General features: G+C 43.5%; 1 protein-coding gene and 1 long non-coding RNA gene across 13 annotated transcripts in view; one reads left to right on the top strand and one right to left on the bottom strand.

Moving 5' to 3' along the window:
• Positions 1–27,932, bottom strand: part of LOC103349544 (uncharacterized) — a 217,670-nt gene that overhangs the window by 70,068 nt on the left and 119,670 nt on the right. For all 3 annotated transcript variants that reach the window (XR_011381915.2, XR_016220463.1, XR_016220464.1), the window contains one exon: positions 1–27,932. This exon is cut by the window's left edge and continues 50,567 nt beyond it; it is cut by the window's right edge. This is a non-coding gene — a long non-coding RNA (uncharacterized LOC103349544).
• The window catches only part of MEF2C (myocyte enhancer factor 2C), a 175,824-nt gene that overhangs the window by 70,096 nt on the left and 77,796 nt on the right, over positions 1–27,932 (top strand). For 4 of the 10 annotated variants that reach the window (XM_070056435.2, XM_070056416.2, XM_070056428.2 and 1 more), the window contains exons 1-2: positions 3,709–3,840; positions 23,349–23,552. In XM_070056435.2, coding sequence (XP_069912536.1) covers positions 3,787–3,840; positions 23,349–23,552 — 258 coding nt within the window. In that variant the 5' untranslated portion in view covers positions 3,709–3,786. Of the gene's footprint in view, positions 1–3,644; positions 3,841–23,348; positions 23,553–27,932 lie in introns of those variants that run through there. The other 6 variants (XM_070056431.2, XM_070056420.2, XM_089313005.1 and 3 more) reach the window with 2 other exon arrangements.

The following is a 27,932-nucleotide window of genomic DNA, read 5'->3' as shown; positions in this document are numbered from 1 at the left end:
TAAAAATCTGGCTTCTTCTGGTTTCTGACAGCGATACTATGCAGACACTACCCTGGAGCCAGTCCTAGAAGGGGCTTCTCGCAGGTGTTGTAGGGCCAGCACTTTCAGAACACTTCCCAGGTCTCAGGCTGCCTCCTTGTCCCTTCTCTGAACCGCTCCATGGGCCCTGGGCGCGGGCTGTGCGGCCGGCAGCCCTCACACGGTCCCGCTCGAGAAGGAAGTGGAGAGTTTTGGTTCCCATTTTACGCTTCTGGAACAGTTTAGGGAAGGAAGCACCTTGACACCTTTTATTGTTCGTGGTTGCTGACATCACATCCTTCCCTGGCCAGTCTGTGCGTGTTTCCTGCCATTCTGTCAGGATTCTTCTGGCTTACTGGGAGGGAGCTGAGAGAGGAAGGGAGGGAGGGGAGAGGGGCCGGGGGTGGGGGTGGGTGTCACCCAAGGGCACGGTTTGGAAAGCCGAGCGCGGTGGGAGAATGAGCCCCACATGTGCCACGAGGAACGCCTCTCCTCTCCGTGGGCCCCAGACCGCTCTGCCTCCGTCGGCCTGCCTGTGCCAAGTGCACAGTGAACCCAAATCAGCCATGATGAAGTTCCCCTTTTTAGTAAGCAGCCTGATTTCATTTTTCTTTTATTGAGGTCGGCAAAAAGAAAACAAAAATGCAGAAGACTGTAACTCTGTAGAGGGTAACCAGAGTAGAGCATTTCTTCTTTTAATTACTGATTGTTTATATGTAACTCTGTCATTTTCTAAGAATGTTGCTTTCATGTGGAAGAAAGTCGCGGCCGGCTGCTGGAATTATTTTAAGTTGATGGCTGATTGTACATAATGAAAAGTTCTCAGCATAACTGGAAGCTACTACACTTGGTGTCGCTCCTAGATTCTTTTTTGCCATAGGCATGCACCACCACCGTACAGATTAATCAAGTTACATAATCTTGCATGCTGCCTCTCAGCAATTAGTGCTTGAAACTGGCCTTGTGATGCGCTGTTTGCATAAACCTCAGGTTAGAGAAATAGGCGTACCCAGAAAACGACTTGAGAGCTGCTGCCGACCGGCTGGCCCTTGGCATTGGCCCTGACAGCCTCACCATGCGGCCGCCGTCCTCAGAGGTCCCGAGCCGCGTGCTGCTTCACATGTTCACTTCCCCAGCACTTCCGGCCATCCTCGCCAGCGTGACTCCACGTGCAAACTTTACGCCAAATGCTTCATTTTATAAATGCTCAGAGAGCAGCAGCACTTCAAGCAGTACCCATTTATACAGAATTTTTTTTTTAATTAGGTAGATTCTGTTGAAAGCAAAGCATGCTTTCTCAACAATACCTAGCATGTTTCAAAAAGAAAACTACCTTTGATGGCATTTTCTACATACGTATGTGTGCACGCACGTTCAGGCATACATTCTTCCTGGCAAAATATTCCCCGTAATATTTTAAGGATTAAAAAAAAAAGTTCCTGCTCTGCTCTTCAAAAAAAAAAAAAAAAAAATGTGTCTTGTTTCTAAGTTGTGAACTGTGGGGTGGTGACAGGAGATTGTCTCTATACTCCGTTCATCAGAAGCTCTGGGGATGTTTCTCTGCCTGTCTGATTCTTTGGATTTTGAAACCGGGGTCTGGAGATGGCCCCTGCCCTCTGCCTGGTCACCACGCTCTAATCTGTCCACACTGACCTTCCACCTTGAAGTGCATAAGCGCTTAGGCAGGCATAGTCCTGTAAGCCGATAGTTCACCGTCCTGGCTGTGTGCAAGGAAAGGAAATTGTCCCAAATGCTTTTGCTGTGCGTTCATGGGCTGGCTTTTCTGTGACAGTGAAAGCCTGTTTGTCTCTTTGGGTCCTTGCACATGCATGGGAAATGCCATTCTAAGGCTGCTTGCGGCTAAGGTAAGACCTTAGGAAATGCGGGGAAGTCGGTCAGCCGAGTGATATTTCTAAATATAGTAGATGGATGGACAGAGTTTGGCAACACCGAGTATGTGATGCAATTGTGCTTTGTGGGTTTTTCACGTTCTATTGTGATCTTAATAGCTCGTTTGTTCGTGTGTATTGGTCAAATATGTGTTATTTACATAACTTTTAAAAACTTGTTGAACTTCTTCCAGCATTTGAAAGTACAGCCGAGATAATGGTTTTGATGGGCACCATGTGGTCGTGATGTCACTCGGTGTGTGTGTCGCGAGAGGCAGACCTTAGCTGTGCTTTCCCATAAAGGCACTGGCAAAAGAGAACGGAGAGGCTGAGTCTCTGTGTAGTGCTTAATCCACCAGAACTAATTATATCATAATAGCTTGTGCAATTAGATAATCACAGAAAACTTAAAAAAAGATTTACTCAAGGTGATAAGAATTTAGAAATGAAGTTAAAGAAATCAAAAGACAGCCGATGATCGGACCGAGCATATACCAGCTTTCCTGTTCCAAGAACTTTGAATCAGAGCCAAACAATCTATTAAGTAGCCAGGACGTTGGCTTGGTGTTACATAATACACGTGGGAATTTATCAGGGCCGTTGTCTGACACACCAACCAAAATAAACAGGGAAATTCTGAGCAGTGTGTAAAGGAGTTTGCTTTCATTGACAAAAGATAGGCTAAGAGTTGAAGCTGTTGCTTGCAGTCGAAGGAATGCTTGCTTGTGAACTTGAACATTGCACCACAACTCATCTTCATTGTGTCCCTGTATCTTCAGCGATAGTTTAAAAACAAAGTGAAACATACACTTCTAATATTCTGTGCTCCTTCCATTTATCATCTGTCATTCATGGTCTTTCATGTTAATTCAGGATACAGGGATTTCCATTTATAGCCAGAGCTTCTGTAATGGTGTATCTACTCCCATAAAAGATATCCTCTTTAAGTATTTCAATTGAGAGGGCTGATGGCTTTTTACTTTAAAAGATATAGTTGTAAACGGAATCATCGTCTTCATTTTTGTATCATCTCTGTTCTGTCAATGGTCATCTTTTCTGATTCTTATATTCAACATATAGTGTAAGGCATTCCACAGAAAAAGATCCCACTGCAGATAGATGCTTGTAACGTCAGCTTAAATATCCCATAGTGGATCTACAGTGCTCTCATAGCAGGGATTAAAAAAAAAGATTAAAGCATTTAGATTTAAATGAATTGACATTTACATATATCAAATAGCACTTTCCTAATGGTCCATCCTATTTGCATAACGAGGGACGTTATCACCTCTACTGTCAAAACAGGAGATTGTTTTCCCTTCAGAAATGAATTAGCTGCCCTACTTAGCATACACAGGTACAGAAAGGTTCATTAACTCTCTGATTTAGGTGATTTTTCATAACAGAAGGGTGAAAATTGTCACCTAATTTCGTTAAAAATATTAAGAAACTCTTTACAAAAAATACATTTCGAGTGCTGGGACTTAAAGCACAGTTTTCATTCTTTCAATGACTTGTTAAATTACTTATGAGATGATTTCAATTATAAAAACAAGCCATGCCTACTGGATACGCTCCTGCATGTGATACACCGTGCACTTTTAATGAATAGGGATCGTCATTCATTTGGTTGCTCTACTTCCATGTAGTTTATTTCCTTGATGAACCTGGCCTGTGAGAGTTCTTGTGAAACTGGCTTGCAGTTGGAGTGGTGTGAAATTTTCCTTTTTTGTTCAGCAGGAACGAATGCAGGAACTTGGGAACTGAGCGGTGCAAGTGCTAAAGAAGGCCATTTGTTGGAAGGAAACAGGAAAGAGAAAGAAAAGGAAGGAAAAAATACATAATTTCAGGGACGAGAGAGAGAAGAAAAACGGGGACTATGGGGAGAAAAAAGATTCAGATTACGAGGATTATGGATGAACGTAACAGACAGGTGAGTGGAGTAAAATTCTCTTAGTATCGTTATTTGCATAGAGTCTTGATTGTGTGTTCCCCAGCTACGAGAAGGGTACTGAAAACACTTGAACTTGCGAACATCTATTAAAATAAGCTTTGGTGAATGACATGTGGCCAGTTGACATACTGATAGTCTCTTAAGTGTAATGGAAGAAAAATCACTGTATCTGTTAAAGATACAGTTTACACATTCGTGATGATTGCAACAATCACTTTGGACTTCAACTTGAATTTTAAATGAGAGCTGAACTTGTGTGACACAAATAGCTTAATAATTAAGAGTTAATAAGCATAACATTGCTACATTGCATGCATCATCAAAGATATTCTTATATTCCTGAGAACTAGGTCTTTCGTGGTCCCCCGTTGCAATTTTTATGATATAGGCCAAATATCCTGTATAAAAATGGATTTCACTCTGTTCATGGTAAAAGACACTTTGAAAGACATCCAAAACATTTTAACGCTGTGCTGACAACAACAAAGAAAACACCCACGAAAGATACTAGTGATTTAAAGCATAAGCCCATGAGCTGTCCATTAATTCATACCTTTTCCCTTAAATCCTGAATTTTATAAACAGAGACAGTAAATTCTACAATTCTGGGTGACAATTAAAAATAATAGTGTAAAAAAATTCTAGAAACAGAGAGGCAGATGGTGGTATAATTTTTTTCTAGAACTCCAGTGATAATGTCTGCATGATAACAATTAATCTGTTCTGAAGACTTTACACATCCGAATGCCCAGTTCAGCACCAGAGACTTGTATATCCTGAATGCATGCATTCTGAGTCTGTTTTTCTTTGCAATTGGGGAGGGTGGATTTAGTTAGGCTGTGGAAGGATAGCTGGTGGTTTGTGCATGTCCTAATGTTAAATGTCAAATCATGGTCCTTGCGAGAAATTTTAGTGCTGCGGGATCCCAGCCTGGTGTGTGAGCGACAGAACCTGCAGAATGGGCATTCCTTGGCCATAGGAAGAAAGTGTTTTGCCTGTTGCCTGTTGCCCGTCTACACTGGGGACAGCTCAAAGGTCAGCCTTGGAATGCCCACCAGACTGTAGCTCCCCCCCAAAAAGACTCTCATCTTCCCTGTTGTCCTTTTTTATCTTCTTGGACCTAAAGTAGGACTAGAACTGATTTATTTTTTATAAATCAGTATTGTTACATGTGCCAGTTACAGTGAGTGCTATCAAAGCCAGTATGCCATTAGGAAGTAGAGAATCCTTTCAGTTTTTCAAGTTCATACTCCTTTAAGTTACTACGTATTGTAAGGTACATATGGGCTGTTTTTGGCTGAGTACTGCACTAAAGGATGAATAAGGCTAAGGTTTATGATGGATTCTTTCAGTGTTTTTGTACATATTATTTATTGTCATGGGTCAAGTCCAAGAGCACTTATTCTGTCAGTATTAAAACCACTGTTTTCGAAACTGGTTTATAGCTTGAAATTGAAATGAAGACTGAACTATTGAACATCATGTTCCATCGATGGTTTAGACCTTGCTATCTGGACTAGAACCTATTTTGGGTGCACTCACAAATTATCTGAATTAGCATTTATACTTTCTGAATAAGACCAAGTAGTTTTTAGGCTCAAGAGATCTGCTGTAACTTCCTTTCACTTACAAACATAGAAGGAAAATTTTGTAGGTTGAACTCATGAGCTTTCATTATGCTTTATAAAGGAATCTAAAACTCACACAGGGATACAAGAATTTTAACACCACACCTTTGAACTCATAAGCGAACCTCTATTCTCAATTTTAATATATTTGCATTCATAATTGCCATTACTTTCTTCTTTAAAAGTCATAATAACTTCAGGAGAAGAGAAATTATTTTAATTCAGCTTTGTTTGACTTCTTTCAGATGGATTCCTTGATTTTATTCTGCAGAGTTTAGGAGGTTTCTGTTCTTTTCTCCAGTGTTTAGGTGCGATAGGCCCTGTAAGTCAGTACTTTTTAATGGACTTAGAATAATTGAAAACGACTGTGTTTTAGCCTGTATGTTTCAGCGTCTGTTGTACACATAAATGCGCACCTCTTACCTCCTCTGAGAGTGATCCTAAGAACCATTTGGGAGAGTCTATGAGCTGCTGGTCTCTTCTCATGATCCAAACCAACACAGCCTGCGAGGGCAGCGGCCCTAACCCAGGCCTTGTTTGGGCTGCGTGTGCCCCTGCAGAAAAGCAAATGTTGGCTGCTTCGCCCCTTTGGAAGTCGCCCTGACTGCAGATTGTCCAGCAAAACCTCACACAACGGCCCCCTGTCATCTTTTCTGAAAAGTAGTAAAAGTCAGCTGTGGCATTGCCTTTATTTGGCTTCACACAGAACAGAGTTTGTTTCTCCCAGAAAAAGGAAATACTGACTTAGAGTGTGAAATGAAATATGACAGAGCCCATGTGATCAATTGTGTATCATTAGGGAACAAAACTGTTAGGAAACAGAGTGGCTCACAGTCCAAATTGAATTTTGCCTTTTCTTCAGCTTTCATAATGGAAGTAAGGAATAGCTAAAATTCAGAAACCCCAACTATAACCAAATAATTTAGGGGACTAAAGTTAACACTGCTGTGTCTACAAGTTTCCCAGAGTTTTCAGCTTTGCAGAAACTACTTCTTTGTTAATTTTTAACCGAAACAAGATGGATATTTTAAGCTAGCATGTAAAAAATAAATAAAATTATGAACTCTAAATTTCTTTTATAGGAATTTTCCAGCAACTCAATAAAAGTACCTACACGTTACATGCCAAGGACTAACTATATATTATTCGGCTTAGTTCTTGCCAATCCCTTTTACAGCAGAATAATTAACTTCTTAAATCAGCAAATGTCACTGGGCTTCAGTGTGCCTACCACTGCATCCTCCGTGGTGACCAAGAATCCCATCCAGCTCAATACCTGCTCCAGGGTCAGGAAGCTTCTCTCTAAAGGACCGGAGAGTAGACCTCTTCCCGAGCAGCAGAGGCTCTCTCTCACCTCCTAAGCTCTGTGGAGCCACAGGCAAGTCTAAATGAACCAGCATGCCATGTTCTAGGAAGGTTTTGCTGACACAAACAGAGGGGACTAAATTTGACCTGTGGGCCCTGGTTGTGGACTTGTGGTGTGATCAAACAGACTTGAACTATGTAAACGTGTAACAAAAATGTCACTCACAGGAGCATTGCTATGAGTGAAATTATCAAAGCACCAAAATAAATAAATAAATAAATAACAGGAGTAGGGCATTTACCTTTGGAGCCAGAGAAATGCCAAAAGATGAGTCAGCATTTTGCAGCTGATACCTTTTCCAAGGGCAGCATCTGAACAAAGCCCCTTGACAGAGGGAAGAACTGGGCTGGGGAGTCCAGGGAAGGCTGGGGACTAGAGCCTGGTGGTTGAGGGTAGCAAGATGGAGAAAAAATGGAACACTAGCGAGGGCCAGATGTTGTATGGCACAGTAGGTTGTCCTTTACATCCTAAACAACAGACCCATGGCCACATACTCGATCTTAGTGGCCGAGATCTGAGCCTACATCTCTCATTAAAACCAAACAAAACATGCTTTTCTCAATTGTGCCATGATGCAGCCAGTGTAGCATCCTGGCGAAGAGCATGGTATTATCTCTTTGCTTTTCCCAGTCAGTTCATGCTGCACCTAGTATCATGAAGTGTCTCAGAGAGTAAGTTCTGAGAGGTACATGAACCTGGCTGTGGTCCTGGTTCTTCCACTTAGTAATATGTGCACTCTAGTAAGCTACTCGCCCACTCTGAGCCTTATCACTTCCCTCATCGCTAGGGTGAGGATTCAAAATGCTAACTGGCTGGTTAGTTCATTGACAAAGTTGAGTGATCTGTGTTAAAGACCCTAGCACATAGGAAGTGCTCAAAAAATTTTCATATTAGCTACTCCTGTTGAGTTTCTTGCTCTTTGTGACTTTTTAGAAATTTTTTATTGATTTGAGAGAGTGTGTAATATGAGAGAGAGAGAGAGAGAGAGAGACCCCAAGCATATGCTTCATCTATGGGTTCACTCCCCAAATGCCTACAACAGCTTCGTCTGAGACAGACCAAAGCCAGGAGCCAAGAACTCCATCTGTGTCTTCCAGGCGCAGAAACACAATTATCTGAACGATCATCCCTACCTCCCAGGGTCTGCATTTGCAGGAGTCAGGAGCCAGGGCTGGGACTTGAACGCAGGCATGCTGGTATGCATTCTGCCAGGCTAAATGCTTCCTGCAGTAACGTGATCTATGTCAGAACAGCTCCTGTCTCATGTGGCACTCTAAAGAATGGTACCTGGACATTCATTTCAAAAGACCTCTACCTTAAAGGGTATCAGGAGGTTGTGGGGAGAGGAAGAGAGCGGAGGAACACTGCTGAGAAGGAGCCCTCAGAAGCCAACACCATGGTACAGGAGCTGGCTCTTGGGACAGGGCGGCCTGGGGTCAGGCCAAGATGACATCACACAGGACAACTAGAGCAGAGTGTGTGACAAGGGTGGAGGGAAGGAGTTTTCTAAATTCTATGCTCGAAGGGCATATTTTCCGAGGTATGTTACTGACCAAATGGTTTTTAACTACTCAATCCCCATTTTTATCACTTCCAGCTTCCCACGCATGCTAACGCTGCCATTTCAATCCCTGCATCTGGTGTCTTCCTTTTACCCTCTAAGTTCCTTCATCAACTAGACAATTACAGTCTTACACCTGGTATGGATTTTTTGAATCATGCTTCTGTAGCAGATTTTAAATGTGTGTTGTCCATGTGAGCCCTTCTTTTTAAAATATATTTAGAAATATATCTATTACAGTAAGAAGAAAGGTAAAATAAAATTCAGGTATGCTCAGGCTAAACCTGTTTACTCATGTTTGTGTTTAAGATTTTCAGCTTTCCTACTTTGAAAGGATAAGAGAAATAAACCCAAGTTTATTTGTGCAACTTTTTATTTCAAAGACATTTTCATGTTTGAATAGCTAGCTATAAGTGGAAAATTATTGCCAAATAACACAATCAGGACCTAAACTATTAAGCAAAAAATGTATTTATGTGCCTTAGTTTTCTTCCCTTCCATCAAATCTGGCACACTAACAGTTTTTTTTGCCAGCAAACAGAATTTCATGTAATTATCAGTGCAATAACTGGAGCACAAATGAAAGACAATTAGCAACATTCTCCTGTTAATAGAATAGGAGAATCCCCTTATGATTAGCAAGACATCAGAGTTCAGAACTGTTAAATTTCCTGACTTCCCCTCTTCTTGTGTCCCTGTCTCGGTTTCTTTCCATGGCTTGTATTCTATACAAAATAATCTAGGAAAAATGTACTCAGTGTCGATGCAGCCCTTGAAAGTTTCTACCTACAGATATTTTCAAATGCAATCTGGTAAATTCTGCACTAAACTGAAAAATAATATGAATCAGCTCCCAAGAAATGACTCTTTAAGAAGAACATTGTTTTTATTCCTTTCTTCTATTTTCCACCATTTGGGACTCTTAGAATTTTAGCTAAGATTTCAAAGGTTTTTAATGAAACTTTCCTTCAAGGTGGGATATCCAGGATATCAGTAAATAAAGCGTTAATGACAGTCACACCCCAGTGGTCTGATCCAGTTTGTTCAAATAGAGATAGAGTCTCTCTTTAAATGTGAGGAAGTGTACACTTGAGAAACCAATTAATTGCCTGGAGAAGATAAGTCTGTGATGAGCCCCAACTGTAAGTTGGGAGATGGGTGATGCCGTCACTGACAAATCCAGTTTTACTTTATTGTAGAACAGTCATCCTTATTAGTGGAGGAGTTCCCAAAACCTGTGTCAGTCAGATAGAAGATCAGATGTTCAGTCAGTGCAAATATGCTGCTTTTTCTATCTCTAAAATCCAAACTAACCCTGCAAAGACTTCACACTGCCCTTCTTCTTTAAAAAAAATTTTTTTTCCTTATTTTCATTTTGTTTGAAAGACAGAAAGATCTCCCATATGCCAGTTCACTCCTGAAATGTCCACAACAGCCAGGGCTGGATAAGGTGGAAGCCAAGACCTGGAACTCAGGTCGCGTCTCCTACATGGGTGGCAGGGACCCAAGGGCTTGAGCCATCATCCGCTGCCTCTCATGATGTGCATCCGCAGGAAGCTGGATCACAGTGGAGTAGCCAGGATTGGAACCGGGCGCTCCAGTATGGAATACGGGTGTCCCAAGCAGCGATTAACCACTGCACCAAATGCCCTCCCTCTGCCTGTTTTCTGGCTATCATTTCTTAGCAGCCAGCTGCCTCCCCTACACTTGTAATAAAAGGTATCAAGAACTCAGTGTATATAAATAAATCGGGGTGTATCATAGTAACACATATCAGAACTGAATTATAGGGTATATTGTGCATACTGGGGGTGCCTACGAAATCATTCCCCATGCTTGCAAGTTAAATCATTCTTTCGTTAATCTTAAAATCACAAGGGAAAACATTGTTATTCACAGAATAATTGGTTGAAATTACTAGTGATTGAAAAGATTGAAAAAGCTAACCAGAGGGGAAAATGGTATCAGTTGTACTTTCAAGAGTTTCCCAAAAAACAAACAGTAGCCAGAGTGCTCAGATGTGTTTCATTCATTTTGGTTTGGTTGCTAGCAATTCGAAAACAATTGACAAACGGGGTCCCTGCTAGCTAGCTGCAGCCTGGTGATGGTGGGCCACACACTGACCGGGCATCCCTTGCAGCCTGTGGGCATATTTATGTCACCTGGGCCTGCCCTCTTCTGCCAGGAAGAGAGGGTCCCAGCTACCGTCGGGCCCACTTGGTGGCTTTCCTTTGGCAGGGAATGTGGAGAGGCCACAGTTTTCACAGGGAAAAGCTCTGTCTGCTTAGCACTCCATCTCTGGGATCGAGCTCTACCTAGAAGTTGGGGTTCCCAGGTTTGTACTATTTCAGTTCGAAGTTGTGAGTCTCGTGGTCTGTATTCGAAACTGAAATGTAAGAGAATGGTGATGCTTTTGTTGATTGTCTCTCTTGCTATGCAAAATGACCTGGAAGAGCCCCTTTTGCCTCTGTGAAGGCACTCTCGCCCCATTCTGTTGGCTACAAGCCACCTTTTGCTTTGCAAGTCCACACAGTGTATATGACATTGAATTACTGAGAAACCAGCTCTAAAAATATTAACAGTGTAAATAGACCGCATAAACCAAGAGGTTTCTTCCAAACTGTAGGTTAGAAGACAAGTTGCTAATTGTTTCAAAAGCCATGTCCTTTGCAGTCTGAAACTGGCCTTAATATCGTTCATTGAGGAGGGAGCTCCTTCAGGAATTATTATGGTGAAAGTATTTTTTTTTTTAAATTCACATCCCATTGTGCTGTCATTGAAGTCTACTTGGAAACTTTTATTATTCCTTTCTGAGAATAATGGCTCTGGCAAAAATAAATAATGTAGCCGAATTGAATTGACAGGAATTAAAATTCCATCCTGTGCAATGTGTATTTGGGTGTCCCTTGAAAGACGTTGGACCACTGATAGGAGCGAGAGAACCAGTCTCAGTGTTTGGAAATTTGACTTTTAATTTTAAGTTGGAACCATTGCGCTTCAGAAATCGCTAACATTTAAATAACATTTCAACAAATAGTAAGTGTTTGGAAACTACAGCCGAGACAGCCTCCTGCCTTCTGTCTTGCAAGGATTGATTTGGAAGGCCCTGAGGGAGAAAATATTGGAGTTAGGAGGTAAAACTGAAGCCATTGTGGGAAGGAAGAAGTTGCACTCTTCCTGTTATGACAGGAAAACAGAGACAAATGTGCTTCCTGAGTCGTGCTCAGTGGGGAATGAGGCACTCTCTGACCTCTGCCTTACATCCATGTGGCCTTTGTCGCGCTGGTAAACATGTTTTTGCCCCCAAAATATTAGTCTGGCTTCTTGGAGTCTTCTTAGTTTCTAATGCTGCAGTTTCTGTAGATAAGGCTCAGGGCGACAGAGACATTGTTCTGGGATGACTTCTACAGATCGGACTCCGCCTGGGAAGCAGCCCTTTCACAGAGCAGACCTGGACGGTGCATAGACAAAATTAAAAGCATATTGCGTGAGCGACTTCTGTTTTTAAAAGGCAGAAAATTCCAAGGCTTAAAAAAAAAAATCAGGCTGCTATAAAATCTCAAAGCTGATGAATCGCCTGGTGTTGCCTCATCTCTCTCCCTTGTCTTCAGAGAGAGGCTGTGTGACTCAGTCTTCAGCAGTCACAAGTGTCACAGCCCAGACCGCGTGCATTTGTTCAGAAACACTCAGGTTTACTCCTTTGCGTCCAGTTCGTTAACGGGGATCTCACACATCTTGGTTGCGATGCCCACAATTTCTAGTTTTACCCTGGAGTTGGGGGGTTGACACGGTGAGGGGTTGGGGGGAGCATTGATAGCGTTCTAAATTCCACACTCACTGCCTCTTGCTTTAATCCTTTTATCGGGTTCAGGATTTTAGGGACTGTTGCTTACAAACCCTTTGGAAGGGCTGCTTTCAGGGAGGCCCACACGACTTGCCCGAGGCGTACAAGGACAATGGTCCCCTTTGCAGCGCAGCCGCTGCTGTGTCATCCTCGCCAGCAAGGCTCGAGGGTTGCGAGCACATGGTCGCCGGCTGCTTGAAAGGGTCCCTCACTGCTTTTTAAAGGGCCTTTCATTGTATAAAGGAGCACTTGTCCAGAACACAAGTCCGCAGTGGCATTGCTTCCTCCCTGCGAGAGTAATCACCGAGCCCCCAGCTCGCCAGCCTTCCTAATGACAGACTGAATTAAGCAAAATAAAGCCCAAGAGGAAGACTTGCGAACAGTCGTCCCATTACTGAGTGTCAGGGACAAGGGAGGGGGAAGAGACCGGGTGGGAGGGCCCTGCCCTGGTTTTCAATTAAAGATTGTCGCTCCAGACTTCTGACTCCGGCGCTAACCCTTTAAACACATAGGAAGAACCAGTGGCTCAGGGATTACAGAGTGCATTGTGTCTGTGGGCTGTCCATCTTGTCACTCATTAGTCATTCAGCTTCCTTAACTGGGAGGAAGCAGATTATCTAGGTGGGGGAGGAGGAGGAAGAGGAGGAGACCTAAAATATGTCCTAGAATAAGGGCTGTGAGAGTCGGGACTATTTAGAGAAGACAAAATGGATAAAACTTCAAGGCTCTGATGTAGAATTTGCTGGATATGTTAGTCCCAGGCACATTCTCAAACAAAACAAAGAGTCGACCACTACATTATCAGTTCAGGAAATAGGTACCAAGTTCTCCACTCATTGATCACTCAAAGCTTCAAGTAAGATGAGGGTTGGTTGGGTGCTGTGGATAGAATGATGCTAGTTTTCCTTCCTGTGTGTCTGAAGCCATTTGGAGTTAGGCCTCCTTCCTTGCTCATGTGGGCACACGCTGTGGCCAGTGTTCAGAGTGTGTTCCTGTAAGGGGCAAAGACCCCCGCAGTGAACGTCGCAGAAAACTTCATTTGAGGCGGCCCTGCGGATGGGTCTGGGGCAGGCACGTGGGTTGGAGATGGATCAGAACACCGTTTCCATTGTGCAGTAGTCAGACTAATTTCCCTGCCCCGCAGGAAATGATATGGGACTTGTCCTCTGTTTTTAGAACGTGTTATTTACATTGCCTGTGTGTAAATCGGGGGCCCGCCTTTTTGGACTGGCTGCAAGCAGACCTGTATTTGCCACCAACCAAAATGCTACCCATTTTGTGAAATTTAAACAAACAGCCATAAATATAGAACTCGTGTGTGCCCGCTAGTGCGTGCATGTGGTTCTCACTGGCTTCAGGGGGGACAGCGTGGGTGTCTGAGGCAGAGTTGGCTACAGAGCTGCACAAAAGTAGCTTTAGTGTATTGTCAGAACCTGGGGACCCACGTGCTCTCAATGCAGCGTTACTAGTCTAATTTTGTTTTTCTACTTTAACCTGGGACACTATCGTGACATTAGTTCGTGGCTTACACAGTACTCTGCTTGTGCTCATCGGAGTTTCTGGCATTTCTTGATGCAAAGTTGCAAATGACAATTCCTGTGCTGACTCAGTGAGCAGTTGGCGGGGTCTGTGTCATGCTAAAGTTCGTAGTTACCTAAAACAGGGAAGACTGGCTAATGGATTTTGTGAGAGAAGGTGCTATTTCGGGTCCATCCAGGAGCTATTTTTGTGACCCTGGGCAAGGCAATTCTCATCTTTATTTACGGTATTCATCTGAGAAGTGAGGATGATAAACTATGCCAAATAGCACCTTCAAGGAGATACTGTCAAATGTAGCAAGATAACTCACTGTACAATCTTTGAACTTCTTAAAAGAAATCGCCAAAGAAGTTAACACTTATCTAAAGACAGAGTTGTAAGAAATATGATACACTCCAACTTTACCTACAAATCAACACTCCAAAGTTGATTCAGTCCAGTTTTTTCTCTTGCTTCATTTTACCAAATGCAAATTTAAAAAAAAAAAAAAGGTAAAACAACTATTAGGAAATTTTCTTCTCTTGGTGGTGAGCTTCCTATTTTTATTTATTTATTTATTTATTTATTTATTTATTTATTTATTTTGACAGGCAGAGTGGATAGTGAGAGAGAGAGACAGAGAGAAAGGTCTTCCTTTGCCGTTGGTTCACCCTCCAATGGCCGCCGCAGCTGGTGCGCTGTGGCCGGCGCACTGCACTGATCCGATGGCAGGAGCCAGGTGCTTCTCCTGGTCTCCCATGGGGTGCAGGGCCCAAGCACTTGGGCCATCCTCCACTGCACTCCCTGGCCACAGCAGAGAGCTGGCCTGGAAGAGGGGCAACCGGGACAGACTCCGGCACCCCGACCGGGACTAGAACCCGTTGTGCCGGTGCGGCAAGGCGGAGGATTAGCCTAGTGAGCCGCAGCGCCGGCCGAGCTTCCTATTTTTTTAATAAACTTGCCTTTTTAAAAAAATTATTACACTGTTTTCGTAATTTATCTCTTTATTTCATTGGAAAAGCATAGTTACAGAGAGAGAGAAGGAGAGACAGATCCTCCATCTGCTGGTTTACTCCCCAAATGGCCACAATGGCTGGAGCTGGGCAGGGCTGAAGCCAGGAGCCAGGAGCTTCTTCCAGGCATGGGTGCAGAGGCCCAAGGACTTGGGCCATCTGCTGCTGCTTTCCTAGGCACATTAGCAGGGATCTGGATGGGAAGTGGAGCAGCCTAGACTTGAACCAGTGTCCATATGGGATGCTGGTGCTGTAGGCAGCAGCTTCACCTGCTACGCCACAACGCCAGCCCCAGTGAGCTTCCTGTTAACATGGTCTGAACATACGTAGAAACCTGATTTTCAGCTGTGAATTGGGGATAGCAAAATAACACATAATTCTTTAGCCAGCATTGTTTTTATTTTTTATTTATTTATTTTTTGACAGGCAGAGTGGACAGTGAGAGAGAGACAGAGAGAAAGGTCTTCCTTTTGCCGCTGGTTCACCCTCCAATGGACCGCACTGATCTGATGGCAGGAGCCAGGTGCTTCTCCTGGTCTCTCATGGAGTGCAGGGCCCAAGCACTTGGGCCATCCTCCACTGCACTCCCTGGCCACAGCAGAGAGTTGGCCTGGAAGAGGAGCAACCGGGACACAATCCGGTGCCCCGACCGGAACTAGACCCGGTGTGCCGGCGCCGCAAGGCAGAGGATTAGCCTAGTGAGCCGCGGCACCGGCCAGCCAGCATTGTTTTTAGATTTCATTATGAGCTTGAAGAGATGATGGTCAGCTGAGAGAGATACTCTGATCTGGACAGAAGTAAGCAATGGTAACAAGAGCTGACAGATCCTAGAGAGCAGGCTTTTACCATGTGAAACAATATGGCTGAGCCCGACACGTGGGCAAAAACGCGACCCACGTGGAATAGCATTGCGCAGTCCACAAGGCACTTACACCTGCGTTATGTCTCCTAGTTTGCCAGTGCTTGTCAAATCTGCACGATGCCTGTAATGACCTCTGTCTTGCAAGTGGGTTTGTCCAAGGACTCAGAGCCCCTAACGATTTTAATTTGCCATGTTTTGCTTCTACGCTGCGTTTCCAGTAAAGACATGTATCTGTGGGTGCTTCACAAAGTTTGTGGCAAATGGAATGAAAAGGTAACTTTCCTTTGGTGCCGAAAAACTTGTGAAATCTATACAGAGTCTTTTCATACTATGCATTTCCACACACTTTTTGACAACCCTGCAAATATTGCTGCTTTAAAAATATGTTAGTAATAGAGATTTCCTACTTTAGCCATCTGAGCGGTGCTTTTTCTGTGATGATTTTCAACACATCGTTTAATGTTGTCTGTGCGTGTTTTTTGTAGTCTTTTGTATCTTTCTGACTACAAGAAGAGATTCCATTTTACTCCTTGGGTGGAAATGGTAGAAGTGATTCCACGATATATTGACAAGATGGAGGAACCAAATATGACATCCTGTAGGGTAGAGCTGCACATGTTACATGAATCCTTGTCTTCAACCATTTTCCATTCACTTGTATCTTCCCCCAAAACTGTGCACTATCTCAGCGTAGAATTGAAGCATCTGAAAACTGCAGTAAATATTTTTAAATTCTCTGGTTCTACTTCCTGCTTCATTCGTACCTCCCTTCTCTCCAGGTCTCCTTGGTCATGTCCAGGAGCGAAGTGCTTCCTCCTTGGAGAGCCTTGACCCGCTCTTGTACAGTTCTCATCCCTGATGCTCCTCCTCTTGTGAACCTCCTTAAGATTTTCAGCAGTGTTTTCTGCTTAATAGAACAAAACAGAGTAACTCGTGTGGCTCTTCCCAAGCCCACAACACTTCAGTCCTTGGCAACTGTCTGCCATTTCACTTTTTTTTTTTTTTTTTTTTTTTTTTTTTGACAGGCAGAGTGGACAGTGAGAGAGAGAGAGACAGAGAGAAAGGTCTTCCTTTACCGTTGGTTCACCCTCCAATGGCTGCTGCGGCCTGCGCGTTGCGGCCGGCGCACCAAGCCTATCCGAAGGCAGGAGCCAAGTGCTTCTCCTGGTCTCCCATGGGGTGCAGGGCCCAAGCACTTGGGCCATCCTCCACTGCACTCTCTGGCCACAGCAGAGAGCTGGCCTGGAAGAGGGGCAACCGGGACAGAATCCAGTGCCACGACCGGGACTAGAACCCGTTGTGCCGGCGCCACAAGGCGGAGGATTAGCCTATTGAGCCACAGCGCCGGCCTAGCCATTTCACTTTAACTCTAGTTTTGGAGGGTTAAACAATCCAGATTCCCGCAGTGGCTCCTCACGCAGAGTTGTTCTCGGACCCTGCATCCATCTGTTTGCCGGCTTGTTACACACTCTGACTTTGTAAGTGGCTTCTTACAATGCAGCTCTCAGAACTGAACACCGTCCCAGAGATGATTCTAACAGAACGATCCGTAGGGTAATTAGTAACCACCGTAGAGTGCTACAACTCTAGATGCTGCCTCCAAATTCAGCAACCGCGTTTTCTTCCAGCCTGAGCTTGTATGATTTTTTTTTTAATGCAGACTTTCCAATGACCTCTGTGGCATTTATCTTGCTGTTTGTGCGGCAGCTTCCCAGAGGCTGTAGAAGGTGCTCTGGGTTTGGACGCCACCGTCTACTGGGTTGGGGTTACCTGCAGATCTGACGAGTGTGTCTTCCACATGAACATTATCATCTAAACCAAGGGTGGGGAAGCTTTTATCTGTGTATTTATCTTGCCAAGAGCAATTTGGATATTTATGACATCATTCGTGGGATGTACAAAATTATCAACTTAAAAATTAACCTGCTATAGATTTATTGAGTTTTGAGTTCCTGCCTGTGGTTGCCTTGCAGGGCCAGGCCAAGTGATTTTGTGTGCCCTGTGTGGCCGGCAGGCCGGATGTTCCCCACCAATGGCAAGGAGAGCCTTCAGCAAGGTGCCATGCGGTGCACTAACTCTTCTGTCCCAAGCAGCGTTTTTATCCCTGGCTTCAAATCAGGGATTGGAGCATCCAGCCTGAAGGCCGTGTAAACACTGGTGGAACTCAAAATTCAGTAAATCTATAGCAGGCTAATTTTGTTTAGTTGATCATTTTGTATGGCCCATGAACAATGTTATAAATATCCAAATGGCCCTGGGCAGAAAAAAGATTCCCCATTCCTGCAATTTCACATTGAACAGAAATTAGCCCCATTTAGTTTAGTTCTTTCACCGTATTTAAATCAGCTAAATTACACGGATGAGTCTCCAGTAGGTCAAACTGTGCGTGAGGGGTTCAGCCTACACTTTGCCAGATACATATTCTTTCAAGATCTGGGGGCATCCTGAGGTTCAGTAAATCTGCTCCAGAAATGCTGCCATCCCAAACTTTAGGAACCTCCCCTTTCTCTCTGTATCCTGTGATTGTAAAGCTCAACTTTTATCTTCAGACTGCTCCCTCCTTCTCCCTGATGAGTCATGCAGCCAAGGAATAAAAGCCACTTTTCCCTGAACTTCCTGACATACATTTTCTTGCTTGAGCCCGTGAGCACATGTACATGTATATTTGTCCCCAGGCATTCTCTGCCTTCTGGATGCTAAATTCCCAGGTAGCATAACTGCTTTTGCTCAAGATTGATGTCACTAATCTGCTAAATTTTTCAGTAAAATAAACATATACATATATGAAGGGGGGCTTCAAAAAGTTTGTGAAAAAATGGAATTAAAACATGGGTTTATGTTAGTGCAAAAAAAAAAAAATGTTTAGGGGCAGGTGTTGTGATGAACTGGGTTAAGCCAGTTCAAATCCTGGCTACTTTGTTTCCCAGCTAGCTTCCTGCTAATGCATCCTATGAGGCAGCAAACATGGCCCACGTGCTTGGGCCCCTGCCACCTGTGTGGGAGACCTGAATGGTGCTCCAGGCTCCTGGTTTCAGCCCGGCCCAGCCCCAGTTGTTGCTGTCAGTTGGCGAGTGAACCAGTAGATGGAAGACCTTCCGCTCACTCTGTTTCTTTCTCTCTGTGTCTCCATGCCTTGCTCTGCCTTTCAAGGAGATGAAAATTTTTTAAAAATTAAAAATGTAATCCATGCCTAATATTTTCATAGTACACATTTTCCACAACCTTCTGGAAACCCTCTCACGTACGGTCCAGAATCCCTTGCTGCGAGATTCAGTTGTCAAAAAGGCGAGTAAAAATATCAACTTTGAACAGAAAAGCTGTATCTAGACATTCAGCCTCTAAGATAGAGTATTTCCATCGCCTAATGCACTGTTCAGCAGATGCCTATTGAGCGTCCGCTGGACAGAGGCTGGGTAAGGCCCGAGTGGGAGACTTGGGAGTGTTCAAAAGCCAGCAGGAGAGACAGACGCACAGCGAACCAGCTCTGTAATGCGGGGCTGGAGGAAAGACTTGCAAAGCAGGAGGAGCAAGGTGCAGGGAGGACGAGGTTTGACCTGAGTGTGACAGTGCAAGCTTCAGGCAAGCCTTGCAGTGTGGTGGGCACCTGCCGGTGACCAGGTGGAAAGGGAGCAGCAGGGCATCAGACGGCCACCAGCTTTCATCCCAGACAAGAAGTGGCCCATGTGGTGGATGTCGCTTCATATCTGTCTTGATTGGATTAGCATCTCCTATTCCTTTTCATGCTCAGTCTAGACAAAGACTTGGTCTGAAAGCAACAACTGATTTCTCCCAACTCCAGATAAAAATACGACTGCAGATCATTAGACATGACTGAAAATATAACTCTTAGGGCCAAGTAATGAGTTTTGTCCCAAATAAAGAAAATTCTTCTTAAGCGTTAAGGAATTAAATGCCTTTTTTGCTGCAGCCATGAGGGAGCCATGTGAACAAAGACATTATTGTATGCAATCAGAACCACAGCACCTAATGCAAGTGTCTGACATGAAGAATAATAAATAAATACTGCCTCGCACAGTGTTTGGCACACAGATCATGCTCAGGAAATTTGGGCTGGAGTGATTTCTCTGTAACTAAATTAGGTGGCACTTTACTTACTCTGGCTTTCTGCAGTTCCAATGTTTGATCACGTCTTGTGTGATCTAGAGCCACTGTTAGATAAGATATGTGATGTCTGACCTTACGTGAGGATCTGAAATTCAGGGTTACTCCAAAAGTTAATCCTGGAACATCTCAATACAACACCATCATTACGTTTGTGGTTATTGGAAGATTCAAGAGGTTAAAAAAAAAGATAAAATAAAATGGTCAGTGTTTACAGAGTAGCTTTGTTTTCCATGCATACATCATACGTTAAGTTTTTTTGGTTCTGAAAACTAAGCTTTGAATTGTCGTACTCACTTTAATGATATTGGCTCTATTCTTCTCCTGATACACCTTGATTGGTGTAAACACTGGAAAAGAGCATCTCTTCGCCTAACTATCATAAAAACAGCTTTCTGTCTCACCTGAAGTTCAAAATATGCTATTGAAAGAGAAATATGGACTTGTCCCCATTACAGACTATTGTCAAGTTATGAAAAATGTAATCATTACAATACATTATTACATTTAAGTATAAAAGCTCTGAATTGCAATCTTTGTCGTTGAGTGGCATATTTTAAATGAAGAGTAATATCCCAGCTCTCTTTGAAAAGCTTAATGCCTAAAAACAATTTTATCTAACTACGAACAATGAGAAAAAGCATTATAAAATACATTTTGAGTATGCTATAAAGATTATGAACATAATGCAGAATTAGATTTAGAGCAATTAAGAGTAGATTCTGAAGATACTTTCTGAAATGCTTTAATATAGTCATCATTTCAGTTTGCAGTTTTAATGAAAAGCAGCTATATGCACGGACTCTTTTGACAAGTATTGTTGAATAAGTATGCGTTATCCGGCAGCCTGTTTGGTTACACAAAAGTCGAGGAGCACCGAAAAGTAAACACAAATAGTGGCTTTAGTGATATTTCTGTACCTCAGTGTGCTTTGATGGTAGGTGCTGTAACGTGCTAAATTCTGAGGTCTGAGCACAACAGAAACCATACTGTATTGAGACATTCCACCCACAGCTTGTGGTCATGAAGTCTGATTAACAGTGGTTTTAGATACGTGGAAGTATTTTGGGTCAGGGCCTTCTGTGCAGAACATATTTTATAGCCTATTTCAGTAAATAAAATACCAATATGCAGGTACAGTTGGATATCTACATTGCATCTAAAAGAAATATTCAAAGACCCTTTGTGTAGTTCTGGGTGATTAGTGATCATGCAACTTTATGTCCTTAATCCGTCTTGAATATCAATCATGACTCCTCTGAACAAACCAAAGTAGAAGTCTCTAAAGTGTATGGTATTCTCATGTGAAAGTAAAACACCAGCTATATTTTATCAGATGCGCATTGAAGAGACCATAAACATGAAAAAGGAGGTCAGACATTGCCAAGGTTGGGACGTAAACAGCACATCTGCGTAGATATTGACTGGGTGCCATGGGCTGGTAAATTCTAGAATGCTTTCTCTCCCAAAGGCTGTCCAGCGAGCATGGTGGGCTTTCTCTTTCTATCGGGAGTGGAAAGGGGCTCAAATAGCCCAACCTGGTAGACTGCTCAGGCCTGCAGGACAGACACGTTGTGTTAGCTCTTCTTTTCCTGTTAACCTAGCTAAGAAAGCGGTGGGAACTGAGGTTTGAGGCATTTACTCTAAGCACTGCCTGCAGTGCTGTGCACACTATTTCATGCAATCCTCAACAGCAACCCAAAGAGTAGATGTCTCCACAATGAAAAAATGAGACTCAAAGAAGTTACATGAATTTCTTGGGACTAACAACTAGCAGAGGCAATATTCAAGCCCAGAATTCTTGGAATCCAAGTTCCATGGTCTTCCCTTTCTAACGTGCTACCTTCCCTGTGAATGGCATAGACTCCTACAGTCACTATTCGGTGACATGGACACTTCTCCAAATCTATAGGTGAGTCACTTGAAAAACTCACGAGAAAAGTCACTGTAGAATGTTACGTAATGTAGATTGATGTGATGTTCCTGCGAACCTCACATAGTGGTTTCCCCCCATTAAGTTTTTTATATCGCACGTCTCTGCCATAATGTCTATACTGGTATTCAGACATTTCCAAGAGTAAGTGCCTCAAAGCCTAGTTTAAGAATCACTACTCCAAATAAATGAGCAAAGAAACAAATATTACTGGCAGCAGTAGGTATGGGAAGCAGATTAAATAAGTTAGGTTTCTCAGCCTTTCCTGTAAGCAATTGGCCTTATTGTCCAAATGTATTGGACCATTGAACTTTTAAGAAGTATGGTACAAGCATGATGTTCGTTAGAATACCTGCTGGGAAACACTGGACAGTATGCAAGAGGGAACTGCCGAAAGTTCATGGAAAATGAAATTTAAAAAGTAAGCTTATTGGGCTCCAAAAAAAATTAAGATCCATGCATAGTTTTTTTCCTAGTATGCATTTTCCACAAACTTTCTGAAGACTCCTCATATGCATGGATTGAATATTTTTTGCACCCAAGCTTATCTTTTAATTCCATTCTCCATGAACTTTTTGAAGTACCTTACTGTGAACTTATGCTGAGGGATGTACATGCCGTTTTGCTGGGCAGGCTGGAGTGGCAAGCTAAAGTTTATAATCAAGAGAAGGCTGAAAGTGGGGAGAGGGAGACATCGCCTGCACTGGGTAGGGCTGGCAGGTGGAAAGGAGGCAGTACTGAGGACAGGAGCCGTGCAGACAGTTCAGTGGGAGAAAGGCAGCTGGCAGAGTGAGGCTTTGCAGCTTGGGGTGAATCCAGCAGGGAGGGAGTCCAGGCGGGGTGATCTGCTGGGACAGGAAGCTGACAGGCTGTCCGGAAGTGAATTGATAAGTGTGTAAGTGGTGGAGCCGCCTGGGAAAGGACAAGTGTGAACCTGAGAAATGTTTTGAGGGAAGGAATTATGGGACTTGGTAATAGATTAGATTAAAAGAAGAAAAACTCAGAGGTAGCTGTAATTTCTGGCTGGAAAAAAAGAAAAAAATGTAAATAGAAGAATGAAACCAAAGCCCTAACAGTATTAGGGCTAAGTTACTTCCCAAGATTGTTACTGAATGGCTGCAAAAGCAAATGCAAAACTCTTTGAGAGCACAGTTGCATTTCTTCAAGTATTTTCAATTAAATGGTAGGAAACAAGACAATTTTAAGGGTTTTCTTTTTTTTTCCTTTTTTATTTTTTTTGAGCACCAATCTAAAATACTAAGTTTACAATGTTGTATTCAGGCTTCAGGTGTTCAAAAAATAAGCTCCAAACTTAGGAAGAAGTTTAACCATGCTGAAATTAATTGTTTTAAATCTTCTGTTGCTCAAAGAAATGTGGACTCGTTCTCTGGTTACCTTCATTAAAATGCTTTACCTTGAATCTTACAGCTTCAGCAACAAGCTAGAAATCACACATTTTCAAATTCTAAGCAGAAATTAGTTTTAGATTTATTTGCTTTTCTTCCAAATGTGTTACTGCCCAGGGGCTCTGACAACTACACACCATTGTTTTTGCAAAGGAAAAAAAATACACATAAAGCAAAACCCACACGTGCACGACTTTTTCTCTTTAAAAACTCGCCCACTGTCTTTTTTTCCAGGTGACATTTACCAAGAGGAAATTTGGGTTGATGAAGAAGGCTTACGAGCTGAGCGTGCTGTGCGACTGTGAGATCGCCCTGATCATCTTCAACAGCACCAACAAGCTGTTCCAGTACGCCAGCACCGACATGGACAAGGTGCTGCTCAAGTACACGGAGTACAACGAGCCGCACGAGAGCCGGACGAACTCGGACATCGTGGAGGTGAGGGCGAGCGTCAGGCACGCAGCCGTGCCTTTTCCTCCCGGGGATGCTCGCGACCCCGCTACCGCTGTGCCCTGCCTGTCCCCCACACGACGTAAGGTGCAGCAGTGACGGGGAAGGTGCGGCACTGGTCCTTGATGGAAACCCAGTCCCAGTGCCTCGTCTTCCTAGGATGGCCACTGCCCCCCACTGCGTTATCCGGACACCAGGGTTGGGAACTGTGCTCAGGAGACAGCTCACCACATCTTAGACGATTTCCCAACGTAGCAAAAAAAATTATATTGAAATATGAACTCATGCCAGCCTTACACTTCCAATTTTTCACTTTATGTCTCTTCTCCCTAATTAATTCTTTGAAATATGTTCTTGCTGGAAGAGTAATGACAATCATTTTCCTAAAGATGTTTTTCCCCCCCAAATTACATCATTTTCTATAGCAGTGAAAACTGTTGATGTACGTGGTATCGGAGACTGGAGGAAAATGAATCTAAATGTTTGCTCAGTGTTTTATCAAAATCACATTTAAAATGTTGATTATGACAAAAATAAATAAGCGTGTTAAAACCCAAAAGATATTTTAGATTGATTAGCATAAGTAACATGCCATAGGATTTTGGATGGAACTTTTTAAAACACTTTCGGCAGATACCCGGCTTGTGTGCTGTTACGTCCTAGACTCTTTCATGAGCAGTGGCTGCTAACCCAAAAAGGAGGAGGAGGGGTCAGGAGAATGGGCCCGTCTGCCTGCTCTCCTCACCTTTTGGTCTGCTTGTCATTTGCTAGGTTGTGTCTGCCATGTTTTCCCAGAAATACAAGACACAGTTAATAATGTTCTGAAAGTATGTGCTGAGATTCAGTTTGACAGAGTTGGCATCAGCATACCCATTGCTAAGAGAGAGAAGAATCTGCTATGAATCCAGATCAAGTTCATATGCCTCCCACATCCATCTCCCTTTTACCTGTTCATGTGGTCCAAGACCAACACTTATTTCTTTGTTTGTATTTGGAAATTTCTCAGCAGTCTTGAACTGGTATTTTGTTTTGTCTAGCAAAGACAAGCAAATAATGTCAGAGAAACAGAAGTGAATTACCTAGAGCTAATGTGGCATGTGCTTAAAATACCTTGTGTCATTCTAGATTTTCATTGGCTGATCAGATCATTTGAATTCTGTGCTTATCCTGGTATTGAAATTTAAGATCGCTGGCGGTTTATTTCACATAGTTCTTTATTCATGTGCACATGTAAATTTGAAGATACATAAACATGAAGGTGAACAGAACTAGTTGGCTGTCAAGTCTTCCGTGCCTGTGTGACTTAGAGGTGACCTCAAGTTTCATATTCTGTAGGAGACTTTCCCATTCTTGAATGATCTGAGCACCAGGCCCTTCGGAGGCCATGAGCAGAGCAGTGGTTGAGAGCCAAAGATCTTGCATTTGATTGCTGGTCTTGCACTATGGTGTCATGTGCAAGTTAGCTTTCCCGCTCCTGCTAAAGCGTTCTCATCTCAAAACGGAAGGCCTTGAATATAAACTCCTCGACAACACTATTACTTTTAAAGAGTGGTGATTTTTAAAAAGAATAAAGCAAAGACTATTTCCTTTCATTGGACATCAATAGGTTAGAGCTCTACTTTTCTCAAAACAACATTCGGGAATCCTAGGTTAAACCTAGACACTGGGTGGCTCAGTTCTTTGGATGTGCGAAACACACTGTTGTGTGCTCAGCCTAGCTACCTCTGCACGCTTTCGTCACCTGTATGGTTTTCCCACTTTTTCTAGTATCAGATTTATAGAGAAAGAAGGAAGGCTGCAGTCCCTCGGCTTGACAAAACTTCACATCACCCCCACATGGAATGTGTTCCAAAATGCTGATGGTTGAATCAACACCCCATAGAGGTAGCTGGGGGAGGAGACGGGATTTGGGGTTCAGAAAGCCCTGCACATCTCCGTAGACCCACTATGTGTGAGAAGCTCTGCAGCTCGAAGACACGCATTGTGTTAGATCCACCAGCAAGCTGAGGAATTCACTCTTAGAATGGATCTAGCATAAAGCTCAAAGTTAAGCTAGTAGGCTACTCCTGGGTAAAATTTTCAAATCCTACGTCTTTTAATTTAATGGAATACATTTAACTGAGTAAGTTTAATGGGGAGCAAAATACAATTCATGAAGGGTCATTAGTTTTCTATTTCCCTCTTGGACCATTACCCCTTCTCCCTTAACCCTCTAGGAACAGTTTACTCAAAAGAAGAAGAAAAAAGGTTGGGGGGGGGGTGTGTGTGTGGCGAGAGAAATAATATGACTTCCTGCCCTGAAACTGGAATACAAATGTCTGGGCCATTCCAGAGTAGTGTTACAGGGTCATAGGAAATTGTGCAGCGTGTGGGTGTTGACAGAGATTCCTTCTTTTCGCAGAAAAGCTCTGCATAATTATCATGTCTTTGCTTGATAATTAGCACTACTGCTACCATGGCACAAAGATGCACAAAGGCTTAACAGACAGAAGGAGATAGTTTCTTTATTATTATTATGTTATAATGCAGCTTGAATGTCTGTTTAGATACAATATATAAATATGCCAGATTTAGTAAGTGTGTTAAATTTTTAATCCATTGATTAAAGAAAAAACAGTTGTATTAAAAGCAGTTCCTTTGAAGACAGTCCATTGTGTTTGATTCTGGATGTTCATCCGAAACGCCAGCTTCGGAAGCTGTTGGTTCAGGAGGGAACCTGATGGTTCTCAGGAGCTGACCCCTTCATCATGTCCATCTGTCTGGGGGCCCTGTTTGTGCTGTTAGCTGCCACGGACAGCAGAGCCCCACAGTTTGCATTGGCTGCATTGCTGCTGAGAGAAGATGTCGTTGGTGGGTGCCCCGCATGGCACCCTCACACCATGGCTTCCTAAAGCAGCAACTCAGCAGGCACCAGCCCGTGCTCAGCACTGTGTGAGGGCGGCTGAGTCAGCAGAGCATGGGCATTATTGTGAAGAATGCAAAACTCGGGGTGGGTGATATGTTGCAATGGCTTGAAAAATCCCATATGAGCACAAGTTCGAGTCCTGGCTGCTCCACTTCCAATCCAGATCCCTGCTAATGCACCTGGGAAAGCAGTGGAAGATGGGCTGATTACTGGGGCCCCTGCTACCCACAAGGGCGAACTGGATGGAGTCCCAAGCTCCTGGCTTCATCCTGGTCCAGCCCTGGCTGTTGCAGTCACTGAGCAGTGAACCAGCGGATAAAGATCTTTCTCTTTCTCTGTCTCTCCCCAATGCTTTCTCTCTCTCTCTGTCTCTAACTCTGCCATTCAAATAAATAAATAAATTTGTTGAAAATTTATTTAAATAAATAAATTTGTAAAAAATGCAAAATTAGTATATCATGCATCTTCAAAAAGTTCATGGAAAATGTATATTTTTAAAAAAACTAGACACAAATGTCAATTTTTTAGGCACCAAAATAAACATCTTTTGAGTCTGCTTGTCCATGAACTTTTTGAAATAGCCTCAGGCACAGGACAAAGGAGCAGTAAGCTCACGAACGCAGTAAGGCCGATGAGACGGAGCCTTGGGCTAAGCAAGGTGTCGTCCATGGGCACAGGTGGTGTGTCCTGGCCGGTGGTTCCAGGTGACCCTGCGGTGACAGCATTCCCAGCCAGCACGTGTTTTCTGGCCGCAAAACCCACACGGGAGTATCACTCAGCGCCAGACCAGGAAGGAAGCACCCGGCCACTGTGACTCAGGGATTCTGTTGTGTGGCTTCTCCAGCAGGCCAGTGATTAAGTAAGGAAGGGGAATAACACTTGAGGCCCCTGCTGCTCCCTGGGGAACTCAGGGTGCAGACAACTGCTGTAGAGTAAACCGTAGATTCCCAACTGTCTCAATAGATGGATATTGGCATTTGTTTAGCAAAAAAAAAAAAATTGTTTTTAATTTATATATTTGAGACAGTGAAGGAGACTGTACTCCCATCAACTGGTTTGCTCAAATGCCCACAACGACTGGGACAGGGCCTAGCTCAAGCCAGGAGCCCTCAATCCAGGTCTCCTTTGTGGGTGGTGGGTACCCAGCAACCATCACTGCTTCCTCCGGGGATCTGCATCAGCAGGAAGCTGGACTGGAGGCAGAAGTGAGACTTGAACCCAGACTTGCCCAGGCTCCATCGTAACTGCTAAGCCCAACACCCACTCCGCTCCATGGGCACTTTTCTTGGAAGCTAAAGCACATTCACTTGTGTATTTGGTCTTTTGTGGGTGTTCACTGTTGCAGTCGTTCAATGAGCAAAGATCTGTTGAAGTCCTGCTGTGTGTTCCATGCTGTGGAATGCCTAGTGAGCAGATACGGAACCCAGGTCCCAGGGGACTCTCAATCCTCCCCACAGGGGCTG

This window comes from Oryctolagus cuniculus, chromosome 14 (genome assembly GCF_051225735.1).
Source record: "Oryctolagus cuniculus isolate XC-2025 breed Fujian yellow rabbit chromosome 14, ASM5122573v1, whole genome shotgun sequence".
In the NCBI taxonomy this organism is placed as follows: domain Eukaryota; kingdom Metazoa; phylum Chordata; class Mammalia; order Lagomorpha; family Leporidae; genus Oryctolagus; species Oryctolagus cuniculus.
Note: the sequence above shows the minus strand (reverse complement) of the source record. Positions and strands in the feature narration are given on the sequence as shown.